The 11,821-nt window shown below is 52.7% G+C and overlaps 1 protein-coding gene across 1 annotated transcript; it reads right to left on the bottom strand.

Moving 5' to 3' along the window:
- Positions 1-904: 904 nt before the first annotated feature.
- On the bottom strand, positions 905-10,922 carry RASAL3 (RAS protein activator like 3). Its single transcript, XM_037506022.2, has 18 exons — positions 10,832-10,922; positions 10,366-10,699; positions 8,629-8,753; positions 8,391-8,469; positions 8,213-8,274; positions 7,822-7,892; positions 7,107-7,233; positions 6,925-7,023; positions 5,948-6,490; positions 5,430-5,574; positions 5,035-5,179; positions 3,984-4,220; positions 3,692-3,893; positions 3,466-3,584; positions 2,289-2,676; positions 1,876-2,033; positions 1,317-1,380; positions 905-1,212 (listed from the first exon to the last, which is right to left on the bottom strand). The coding sequence occupies exons 1-18, from the start codon at positions 10,916-10,918 to the stop codon at positions 1,066-1,068; spliced, it is 3,132 nt and encodes a 1,043-aa protein (XP_037361919.2). The 5' UTR covers positions 10,919-10,922; the 3' UTR covers positions 905-1,065.
- Positions 10,923-11,821: the final 899 nt, after the last annotated feature.

Below are 11,821 nucleotides of genomic sequence, written 5' to 3'. Positions count from 1 at the left end.
CCCACTCATCTATCCATATTCCATCTATTAGGCTATCCATCCACCACCCAAGCATATGCCTACTCATCTATACAACCCACCAAGTACCTTACCCATCCCTACATACCCAGCCACCAAAAACATCCATCAATTGCACTTTGACTTATCTCCTTCACTACAGTGTAAGCTCCATGAGGACAGCAGTAATGTCCGGTAAATTCATTACTATTTTCCCACTGTATGACTCAAGAATCTCTGGAGACCTCAATAAATATGTAGCCATAGCCATGTGCTCAATTCAGATATTTCCTACTGTAATCCAGGCCTCTTCTAGGCAGACATGCCTATACCAGCTAACCACCTACTTAACTCACTTAGTAGGACAAATATCCCACAAATGCTGACACATTCATCTGCCTATTATCCTATCCACCTTACCCCTCACCTATCCACCCACCCATGATTCAAATGCCCATTCATGCACCCAACCAATATCCAGAGTTCAACCACTTCCACAACTACCCAATCATCCCTTCATCTGCCTCACAGACGTATGTCCTTGCAGTGGTGTGGGATTTGGGGGGCCTAGGAAGGTGCTCTCATCTGGGATCTGGGGATTAGTGGAGGTGGAATTTTTGGCTTCATTTGAGAAGCGAGTGCTGCCCTTAACTACAAATAGTTTTTATGGAACACTAAGCTATGGGTCTTCCACTGTGTAAGGAACTTTAGATCCACTTTATAGATGAAGCAAGTTAAAGCTCAGAAAGTGAAGGCTCAGAAAGTGAAAGCTGCTGAGACTCCTCTTACATTGCTCCCTTCATGAGACCTCCAATTAGGGGAGGATTTAGGAGAGCAGAATGGACAGGGAAGATACTTTTCGATTGACAACACTTAGGGGAAAAAACACATGTCGCTCTTACTGTAACCAAGATTTTACTGGGCAGCCTCAAACTGCCAAACTATCTGGCACCAAGAACTCTACTCTCCATTGAGGCCACTTGAGGACTGAGGACAGAGTCAAATGTGCCCCCCCCCCACAAAGGCTATTTCATTGCACCCAGACCACGTGGGGGAGGAGTGGGCAGCTCATGTGGTGTCTCCGTTGAGGCAGGGTGATTTGAGGGGTAGGGGCTGGGTCCAGGATGACTCCGGGGTCCTTAGATGAGACTGCAGGCTCTGGACAATATCCTTCAGCTGGGTCTGAGCATTCTCCATCTCAACCAGGCGGCTCTCCTAGGGAGGCAGCGGCAGTGAGCTCGAAGTCAGAGGAGGGATGCATCCAAATCCTCGCTCCCCCAAAGGCCCAGACCTGTCACAAGGCCAGGAAGGGATCTCACCAGAGTATTCAGCCTGTGGCCGTCATTGCTTGGAGGGTCGCATTCTGCATACAACTGCGAGGTCCTGTAGGGATATAGGGGCAGGCAAGGAGTAAGAAGCTAACAGACTCCCTTCCAGCTCCTAGTTGGACAGCCAGGGATTCAGGGGGTGAGACTTGGAGTAGAGGTGGGTTTATCCAGGCTGGTGGGCGGGGCCTAGATAAACTTGAAGACACGACTGAATTAGAGCCTGGAAGGCTGGGGAGGGGCGTGCCCAGACTGATATATGGGGCCCGGCCCAACCTATTTGGGAGGGGCTCATTTGAGGAAAGGAGTCTGGACAAAAGTACAGAATAAGTACTAGGACCCAGGGACGGGCTAACCTGGGGGCTAGAGGAGCCGACCAAGAGGCAGGACCTAGACTGGGGCTTGGAGGCAGGGCTGGAAGAGGGGGAGTGGTCATTCCAGGCGTGGCTTAGGTGGGGCTGCCTGAGAGTAACGTTTGAATGAAAGGGTCAGGGCCAATCTGATTATCGTGGGCCCACCTGGGGGCGGGGCTATGGCAGCAGGTGGGGCTCACCCTTCACGGAGCCTGGAGTCCAAGTCCTGCAGGTGGCTTCGAAGATGCTCCTGCTGTTCCATCAAGGTCTGGATGTGGGTGCTAAGCGACTCCAAAATGCCGGACAGCGTCTTCTGTTCCTCACGCAGGGCGACCACCTGGCACTGCAACTCTGCCAGCTGTGAGAAGGGAGCAGCTGTAACTTGACCTGCCGTCTCACCCCTTCTTCTGGAAGACCCTGACCTCCCAGGCCCTTGTGCGCTCCCTTGTTATTGTCCTGGCTCATACACTTTCGGAGGATAGAGGAAGAAAGAGAGGATTGGGCTAGCCTGGGATCACAAGACGGAGTGAACTCGGTAACTGAACCTGCTGGGCTTTCAATCTTTTTTCTATCCTGCCTCTCCCTTCTGTAGACAGACCTGGTTAGATCTCACCTTGCCAACCGGTCTGTGCGAGCCCAACGTCCGGTCTGTGTCTCGTGGTTGGTCCAGCTGGCGCTGCCAGGGCACGGAGGGCTTCCGAGGCAGTGAAGACGTAGCCCTGGTCCATGGTCTGCCATGGGCCGCGGGACCTGTGTGTAGGGAGCTTTTGGGTTGCGGACAGGGTCCTACAGGCGGGCAGCGGCGAGAGGGGTGGCCAGCCGGGACGCTCTGTGTGCGCTGCACCCGCCTGGGCAGTTTCCCGGGCTCCTCTTCTGGCCGGTGCCTGGTCCAACTCCCAGTGTCCTGAACGCTGCGCAGGGACTGACTCTTGGAGATGAGGGGAGTGTGCTTGGACAGGTCCCGGGGGAGCAGGAAGTGAGGCTTCTCCCTAGCAGAGAAGCTGGAGGGGAAATGTGAAAGCTCAGGCCCTTGGATGGTCCCTGAGCAGACCCCATCCCTACTTATGACCAGAAATGGCCCCACCCCTGATCTACTTCTACCCCGTCACTTATGAGAACATATCTTGATCTCTAAGCCTATGCTGAACTGACAGTACCATTCTATGACACTTGACGTGATCTGAATTTAACCTTTGACTCCTCTCTAGCCTGTCCCTGACCTCTGACAGAATGTGACTCTTGACCTGACCCTCTTTGTAACTTCTGATTGTGATCTGACCCTGGGCTTCACTCTGCTCTGTTCTTTCCCAATTTGACCCCTCTTGTTGCCAGACTGACCTTAAACTGACCCTGTCTCTGACCCCTAATAAAACATGATCCCAGAGTTCTAACCCCAAGTATGACAGCATCTTAACATCTGACTCTGAGCAGACCCCTGGTTTGACCCCATGCACAATCTCCCACTGAAACCTGTTCCTTACTGCTGATCACAATGTCACCTTCTCTCTCGAACTCCAGATGTAACCAATCCCTGACTGCTGCAATGCCTAATCCCTACCTTGCACTCCAATCTGACCCATTGCCTGCTCTCTGACCACACCGTAAGACTCTTCCTGACCTCTTAGATGACCCCATCTCTGACCTTTATCCAACAGTTTCTGATGTGACTCCCTCCCTGACCTGTGACATGATCCTTCTTTACCTCTCACTACTGATTGACTCAATGCTCACTTTAGGCCCTGCCCCTGCTCCTACCCATTAGAACTGGACCAGACTTGAGGCAGATTTACCTGGAGTGGACTTGGGCTGGGGGTGGTGGAAGGCACATTGGCACAGACACGGGCACAGGCTGTCCCTCCTCAATGGCTTGTAGGATGGTTGGCAGTGGTTCCAGGCTATCCCGGGTGGCCTGGTGAGGCATACAGGGAGGATGCTGAACAAACTTTTCTGGGACCAGAAGTTCCTTGCCCTCTTGCCTCCCTACCCTATGTCCCACGCTCTGGGCTCAGGCCACACCTGGTCAAGCTCAGCAAAGATGGTACAGAGCTGGGCATGCAGGACCGCCAGCTGGAGGGCCAGGTCAGTGCTGCCCTGGTAACCACTGGGTGCTGCATCTACATCCACCATGGCTACTTGGTCCAGGAAGCGTTGCATGGCAGGTCCATGGTCCTCCAGAAAGGCATTCATGAAGCCCATGTATGCCTCCTTCTCACCAAACCTGGGTTAAAGCCCAACTAGGTAGGTCAGATCAAGCATCTTCTACACCCCTCCCCAGCCCCAGCATAACCCCAAGGCTCCCAGCACCTACGGGGCACGGTTGGCAAGGTTCTGGATGACCTTGGCGATCAGTGTGAGGGTGCGGGCTGGGCTGGGTGCTGGGTGCTCTGGTGCCAGTCCAAAGAGGCTAGGCGCCAGTATGGCAGGACACAGGAGTCGCAGGAAGAGGGAGGCACACACCAGACGGGGGCCCAATGCCTCAGAGCCGTGTGCTTTGCATGCTTCTCTCCAGCTTGAGAACACAGTGCCCAGCTCTGCCGGGAACCAGCTGGGACAAAAGAAGCCATGGTGTGTGTGAAGGAAATATGTGCATAAAGTTCCCAAATGATCAAAGTCCTAAGATCAGGGGTCAGGAGTCATCAGCCTCTAGGTTCCAGGACTTGGCACACAGGGGATAGTGGTGCTTAGGGTTACAGGTCTGCTTAGGGTCAGGGTTTTTACTGAGCTGCAGCAACCCCTGGGGTTTTAGGTATAGGTTAGAGGTCATGAACTTGGGATTAAGTTTGGGGTGACAGAGTACATGATATGAAGTAGGATTGGATTGGGGTTCCAGAGTCACCTAGGCTCAGAAATCATGGGATTGATGGTGGCACGAGATTAGTTACACAGCTTAACCTAGGGTCAGAGGCAAAGGAATGGGAATCCCAGGTTTCCTGTGAACAGTTGCATGGGATTTGGGATACAGGCTCACATAGGCCGGGAGTCAGGGGCTGGGGGTAAGATATCACTTGGAATCAGAGGTTGTAGGATTGTTCTTATGTTAACTGTGATCAGATGACGTAAAATTAGGTTATGGGGCCACCTGTCATTATAGACAAGGAAATTGGGTCCCAGTTTAGGGCCAGGTGGCATGACATTGGCAATGGGTTGCCAGATTTAGCAATTAAAACTTCAGGACAAAGAGTTAAACTTGAATTTTAGATTAAAAAAAGAATGCTTTTTTAGTATAAATATGCCCCAACTATTGGGTCACATTTGACTGGATACCCTGTTGTGTATCTGGCAACCCTAATTGGGGTCAGGATTAGAACAGTGACTGAGAGATAGGAGAAGGCTCAGGTGTTGGGGATCTGATTTCTCACTCATTGGAGTGGATGATGTTCTCGAAGACCTCCTCACAGCTGTTTCGCAGTCTGGCCTGGTGATGGGGCAGCTCTGGGGCTGGACATTTGCTGGGATCTACCTCACAGTCCTCAGTGGAGGCACAGAGACGCCGCACAACCTGCCCTGCAGTCCAGCATAAACGGGCAGGGCCATGAACACCAGAACCCACCACAACCAGCCTCTATCTCCAACTTATTCCAGAGGAGCCTAACATTTGGGGGAGCCCCCAATTCCTCCCCTTAGCATCACACTACCTACTATCCGATTCAGGTTACACAAGGACTTCCAAATTTCTCCTGGGGTCCCCTAGCTCACCCAGCAGTCCTCTGGCTGCCCTGCCCCCCTTGCCCTCCCCCACCACCTCCCAGTTCACCTAGGGTCTCTTGGAGGTAGTCTTGTGCGACCAACTTCATATACTCATCTATGGCTTTGGTGGCCAATGTGTTTTCCCGGAACAGCAGCGCCTCACGGCCTCCACAGCGTGCAAGTTCCGCAGTGCCCAGGTCTGTCACCAGTGCCTGGACATTGTGAGGGTTAAGCTGTTTAGGTCACAGTCTGCTCCAGCGGGCACCCCTGCTCTTGGCCAGTCGTTCACAATCTGGGGCACAAGCCCCACCCTCATAGCTGCCGCTCACCTCTGGGCCTCATAAGTGGCCAGAACCTCCATCCTTCAGAGCAGAAACTTAAGCCTCTTAGGGTTGTGCTCTCTCAGGCCGGGCCCTTCCACCCTCACAGCTCAAATTGAGGCCCCGTCCCCGAACCCCCACCTCCTCCGCTCCCCCAAGTACTGCTTTCCAATCCCTCCCCTGTCCCACCTCACCCCACCCGCCAGCTCGGGAAACAGTCTCTTAGTCCCTGATCACCCTAGTCCTCTCAGTCGCTTCTCCGCACCTGCGCCCGACCAGTGGCCTGCAGCACGCGCACCATAGCAGCCGCCAGTTCCTCCTTTGCCTGCGCCGACAAGGAGGGCTCTAGCGCCCCGCAGAGGCGAGCGTAGTGGAAGGTTATGAACTCCGCCAGCTCCTTGTAGCGCTCGGAGGGCAGTACGCGCAGGCGCCGCGCTCGGATGCGCGCCCGCAGCGCTGCGCCAGCTGGTGCCCCGAGCAGCGGGAACCATCGTTCGAGGCCCGCTGCTGGTGCGCGGGGGACGCCCAGTTCTTCTAGCTCCAGTGCCACGCGGCCCAGCAATGCTCCCCCCGGGCCCGCTCCGTGCAGCCGCAGCGACAGGTGACGTGCGGGTGGCAGCGCCTCAAAGTGGAAGCGCTCGGCCCAGAAGAGCTGGCCCCGGCCAGTCCGCGGCGCGGTGCGCGCCAGGAGAGCGCCGTCCAGCCACAGTTCCGCGCGCACGCCGGGCGCCCCCGCAGCTGCCCGGGGCAGCCCCTTCACCTCATGCACCCACACGCTCAGCCAGGTCTCTTCCCGCTCCGCGTTGTCCTGTGGACAGCAGTAGGGATTGGGGGGAGGCATTGGGGTTCGACGGCAGGGACCAAAGATAAAGAGGAAGGGTCTGCGCCCCCGGGAGATCACTGCGCCCCAGAGGGAAGAGAGTGGGGCCACTGGTACTTCTGCCAAAGTGGCAGACGCTCTTTATCTTTTCTGGGCTCTCGGCGAAAGATGGGGGGCTCCAGGGTACTGAGAAATAGCCTAGTAGGTGGGACTTTGGGTGCAACAGGGCTCAGATTTAATCAAAGGTACAGGGTCATTGTTCAAGGGGCTGGTGAAAGATGGAAACAGGAGGGTCTCCCGAGTGGTTACAAAGGTGTAGGCGGGCAGGATTACTGCGCGTGTGGATTTGGGAAGGGTGAAAAGGGCGGTGCCCAGCATGTGGACAGGATCTCCACGTTGGACCTGTACTATAGGGTACTGACCTGGCTGGAATGAAAGTGTCGACGAAGGTCCTCGATCCAGCGGTCTTTCTCAGCAGCAGAACGACAAGAGAAGCAGCGGCTCCCACCGTCCCATGTTACCTGTTGGAGAGGAAGATCAGAGGTGCATTTGCGGCCAAGGGTGAGCCGAAGGGTGAAGTGCTTTGAGAGTAGCCTGTGTTTACCTGGAAGCAGTGGGGCTCCTCTAGGAGGCTGGGATGCAGTGGCCAGATCCGAACATCCCGCTCAGCTCCCAGGTCCAGCTCAGAGAGTGTGGTCAGCGATTCGCGAGAGCCCAGAATACTGGGGGATCTGGGGAAGGGACCCATGATCAAGTACCATTACCCACAGCCTGAAGGGTGGATGGAGGTCGACATGGATTTGAACTTAAGTTGAACTTGAACCCATGGCCTTTGGAATAAACCCAACACCTTCTGCATGACCTTGCAAAGTACACCCTTTGTCACCTTTGGACCTTGTTTTCCTGTGCTTAAATCCCTCTTTCTGAGCTCTAGTCACACTGGCCTTGTTTTTGTCACTTCATCTGGCTTCTTGGCCTTTGCACTTGCTTTTTCCCTTGCCTGCAGTGACATTCCTGCCCATCTTGGTCTAGTTGAATGTCATCTGTCTTTCAGATTGTTCAGCTCAAGTATTCCTTCCTGATGTTCCCAGACCAGACTTAGCTCCTGTTTTAAAGTTATTGTGTCTGACTCTGCTTCTATCCTTCAATGGAGGGCTGGCTCCATGCTAGGGGCTGTTAGTGACCCCAGCATAGGCCAACATGGGACAGGATACAGAGAGGACTTCTGGGAGTATTTGATGAAGGTCAGATGATCGGCAGGAGAAAGGGGCAGAGGGAAAGTTGAACCCCAGCCCCTCCAGCCCCTCAGAGGCTCTTACCCATCCCTGTGGGCATTGGATCCTGGCTCCAGCTTGGCCTTTTTCTTCTCTTTCAGTCGCTTGAGCAACCCCTGTGGGTAGGAGAATGTAAGCTGGGAAAGTCAGCAACTTTCCCTCCCAGGATGTCCAGAAGATCTGCTGGTCTTGGGGGACCACAAGCTCAGGCTATATTAGTAGGAATAATAAAGGCAATTAACAGCTCCCATTCCTAAAGCACCCATCCTATGCTTTCCTGTATTTTCTGTTGACTTCTTATACACAGCCCTGAGGGGGAGGTAGTCTCATTAACTCCATTTGTGACCTGCACAAGATCACCCAATAAGAGTCCCATTTCAGCTCTTAAGTTTCTGAGAAACTTTCTCTCTCTTCTATCCCCCACTGGTTGCCTCACCCGAATGTTGTGGACTTGGTAGGGGCCAGCAGTCTCTGGTTCATTCTTTCCGGAGATCCTGTCTGGTGGTGGTGGGGGGCGTTTCAGAAGGGTAGGTTGGGGGAAAGCATCATCTTAGATTCTACCCTACCTTGACAGGTTCTTTAATGCCCCAGATCTCCCCACCCCACAAAATTACCTGGATCCCTGAGATTCCCCATGGCCACTTGTATGCTGCCCTCAGAGCTAGCGCTTCCCATCCTGGACCGGTGAGGACCCTGTTTCCCCATAAGGTGGAGAGTCAGAGAAGGGAGGGAGGAAGGCAGGTGAAAGGTGAAGCAGATATCTTTCTTATATCCCCTCTCCCACTCCCACAACTGTTGTTTCCCTCCCTTCTTCCTCTCCTTTCTTCCCTTCCCATGCACCTCACCTCTCACCTCCTCCTCACCCCCAAGTAACACCAACTTCCCATCAAGCAGGGTGAAGGCCCCAATGTTCCAGACAGGCACATCAGGGCTAGGCGCCTCAGGGATCTGTGGGGCAGGGGACCGTGGCTCTGGCTCTGGGGGAAGAAAGAGATACTGGAACCTGGAAACCCTTTCCTCTTCCTTAGACCCTCTTAAGCCTCCTCTCCATCCTCCCACTTCCCATGTCAAGCTTCAGTGGGCAAATCTTTACTCCTCTATGGGCCTTGTCCCCAACAGCCATGGAAAGTCAACTCAGCTCACCTACTGTGTGGCCCATACTGGGTTTACTGCATCATATACCTTCTCTCATTTAATCCTCCAGAAACCATTGAAAGGGCAATTATAACCTCCATTTTATCAAGGAGAAATTGAGTGACTTGCCCAGGGTCACGCATCTTGTGACTGGTTGAGCTGGGTTTCAGACACCAGAATTCTTAACCAAGACAGTGGTTGTATCTACAAGAAGTTAAATAACAGGACCGTAGCCTTAGTTTCTTAGATAAATAGCTAGTCTAAGGTGGAAGGTATTCAAAGTTTGAGAAAGAAAGAAAAAGATCAGGGTAAGGGGAGGCAGTGCAGTGGATCAGGAAAGACCTCACAAAGAGTAATTTTGCATTGGGTGTTGAACAGCAGGTTGAATTTTGACAGAGATTGAAGGAAAGCTGAACAAGAGATTGAAGAGATTAAGCAAAGGCTGGGAGATGACAAGAGGGCAAGAAAGATTTGGAGGGTTCAGAGACTAGAGGGGAAGTTCCAGGAAGAGATTGGTATAGGGCCATGGGTGTTAGAAGAGTTGATATTTTGTCCTGAGAGTACTGGAGTAGTAGGGGGCCATAAGAAGTATTTGAAAAGGAGAGGAGCAGAGAATACTCTGGAGTGGGTAATACCTGATACCCTGGAATATGAAAAGTGAGAATTAAATGAGTTTTCAGGAAGAGAAGAGCTGAGTCAACCCTCTCAGATAACTTGTCTATCTTGTTTTACTGCTAAAGGAATAAGTAATTTCCATTTGTTAACAGATCACTTAAGATATACTGGGCCCTGGGCTGGTGCTACATTATGAGCTCTAATTCTTATTTAATTCCTCACCCTCTCTGTGACACTTGGCCCAGTCTGTCATTTTCTTGTTTGCCTGTTTGCCACCTGTTACATCCATTATACTATAGGCAGTACTTTCCCTGTTTTGTTCACTGTGGTGTCTTCAGTGCCTACATCAGTACTTGGAACACAGGAAATGCTCAACAGACTACTGCTTGAAATAATGAATAAGTGAATGAATGTGAGTAAATGAAATAGTACACCTTTCAAGGTAGGGACTGAGTTTCATTTAACTGATAGGGAGGCAGAGGCAAAAGATGAAGAAACTAAGACATGGAGGCTGAAAGGCAGGAGAGCAGATGAGCCTAGGCCATTGAATATGAGGAGAGACCCCACTGGGGCCATTTGGCATCTGGACAGTACCACTGTCAGTCTATTCCCATTCCTTCCCCAGGCAGGACCCCCTGGGGTCCCTGGTTACCCCTCTCACCCCTGCCCTAGGTAAGGTAGAAAGAGGGAAGAGGGCAGCTGGGCCCCTGCCACTTCCTGCCAGTCTTTCTTACTCCCCACAACTTCCTGTGTCTATGAGGCTGATGCTTTGGAGGCAGACAAAACCCAAGCATCCGGTCTCCCAGCCTGACCTGCGCTCTGGGTGGGGGAGCCATGTACCTGAAGCCTGTGGCTCTGGCTCTGTCTCCAGTGGTGGGCTCTTATGCCTTCCCCAGAGGGACTTGGAGAGTCGGAGGCGGCTTGTTCGGCACTCTTTGTGGGGCTCAGACAGGACGCGGCGGAACAGCGAGCGAGGAGCCTGCTGGCTGCTGATTATGGGCTCTTGGTGGCTTAGAGCCCTCCCCCAGCTTGAAAAGCGTCTCCAGTGGAATCCCCTGGCCCCCTTCTCCCTGCCAGACCCTGTGAGCCAGCGGTAGGAAGTCAGTGGGGAGGGGGCTGCAGGTTGGGCTTGGGAGGCCTGGCTCTCCAACCTGAGGTCCATGGTGGAGTCCTCCTGGGGGGGCCAAGAAGGTGTTAGTTCTGTCTGGTATCTATCCATATGCTGGCGTCATCTTAGCTCCCTCCCCACTCTCAGCTCTGCCCCAAGAGGACCTTCTTGGGGATCCACAGGCACTCCCTTCCTTACCTTGTTTTCCTGACTAGCCCCAGAATCAGAAGCCGTCTGCTCTCTGCCTTGCTTCCTCCCGCTGAAGGCGAATCCACGTGACCCCATCTGTCCCTCCCCACAGCCAAGCTGGGAGGGCACAGTGGGGGCAGGATGCGGGAGGAGAAGAGGTGACAGAGTGGGGACCCAGAATCTCTTGCTCACTGTGAGGCAGCACAGGTCCTTCTCTGAGCTTCAGTGGTCTTTTCTGCCAGATGAGCACACGCTGACCCGATGCAGGTAAGAATATGGAGTGCCTGCAACTCTCATTCTCTGCTGGTCAAATTGAGGACTAATCCACCCAAGTTGGAATACTATCTGCCATGATCTACTAATGTTGACCACGTAGCTGTCCTCTTCTCTGACCCAGCAGTCCCACTGCTAGGTACACATCTGATAAACATGCTCACCACCACTAGTCCGAATAGTCCCAAACTGAAAACAGCCCAAGTATCCATCTATTGTGGAATGGATAAACTGTTCCCTTCACACTCTGGAGTATAATGTAGCCATGACAATGAATAAACTACTAAATGATTGAACTTGGATGAATCATAATGCTGAACAACAGTAAAAGAAAAATGAGGAAGAGTAAACACTGCATAGTTCTATTTACATATTGTTCTAAAGCAGGCAAAATTATATGTAATGAATCAGAATATCGATTTCTTTGGAGAGGCTAGTGATGGGTGGGATGGGGAAAGCTTGAGGGAGGCTTCTGGAAGCTGATGATGTCCCCCCAGCCCCGCTCCAGCTGTGAAATCCACATGATGTAAATATAACACATTCTATTTCTTTAGGGGGTGCCGGTTATAAGGGAGTGTTCTGTGGTGAAAATTCAATGAGCTGTCCATGTTGGTATACTTTACTGTGTCTCTGTTACACTTCAGTATGTGTTTATTTGAAAAAAAGAGGTGAGTAAATGCTGTTCTGAGAAAAAAGTGAGTCAGCAGGTTTCTGGACCAGAAATGA

The sequence above is a fragment of the Talpa occidentalis genome, unplaced genomic scaffold (genome assembly GCF_014898055.3).
Source record: "Talpa occidentalis isolate TD23 unplaced genomic scaffold, MPIMG_talOcc4v2.1 talOcc4.12, whole genome shotgun sequence".
Taxonomy (NCBI): domain Eukaryota; kingdom Metazoa; phylum Chordata; class Mammalia; order Eulipotyphla; family Talpidae; genus Talpa; species Talpa occidentalis.
This window is presented reverse-complemented; position numbering and strand designations above follow the sequence as displayed.

What these genes read in the sequence shown, in the direction of transcription:
- RASAL3 (XM_037506022.2), bottom strand. Translation starts at nt 10,918, where the DNA reads ATGGGGTCACGTGGATTCGCCTTCAGCGGGAGGAAGCAAGGCAGAGAG. An exon ending in GACACTTTCATTCCAGCCAG is followed by an intron (nt 6,491 to 6,924) that starts GTCAGTACCCTA and finishes TGCTGTCCACAG; the next exon opens with GACAACGCGGAGCGGGAAGA. An exon ending in TCTTTGCTGAGCTTGACCAG is followed by an intron (nt 3,585 to 3,691) that starts GTGTGGCCTGAG and finishes ATGCCTCACCAG; the next exon opens with GCCACCCGGGATAGCCTGGA.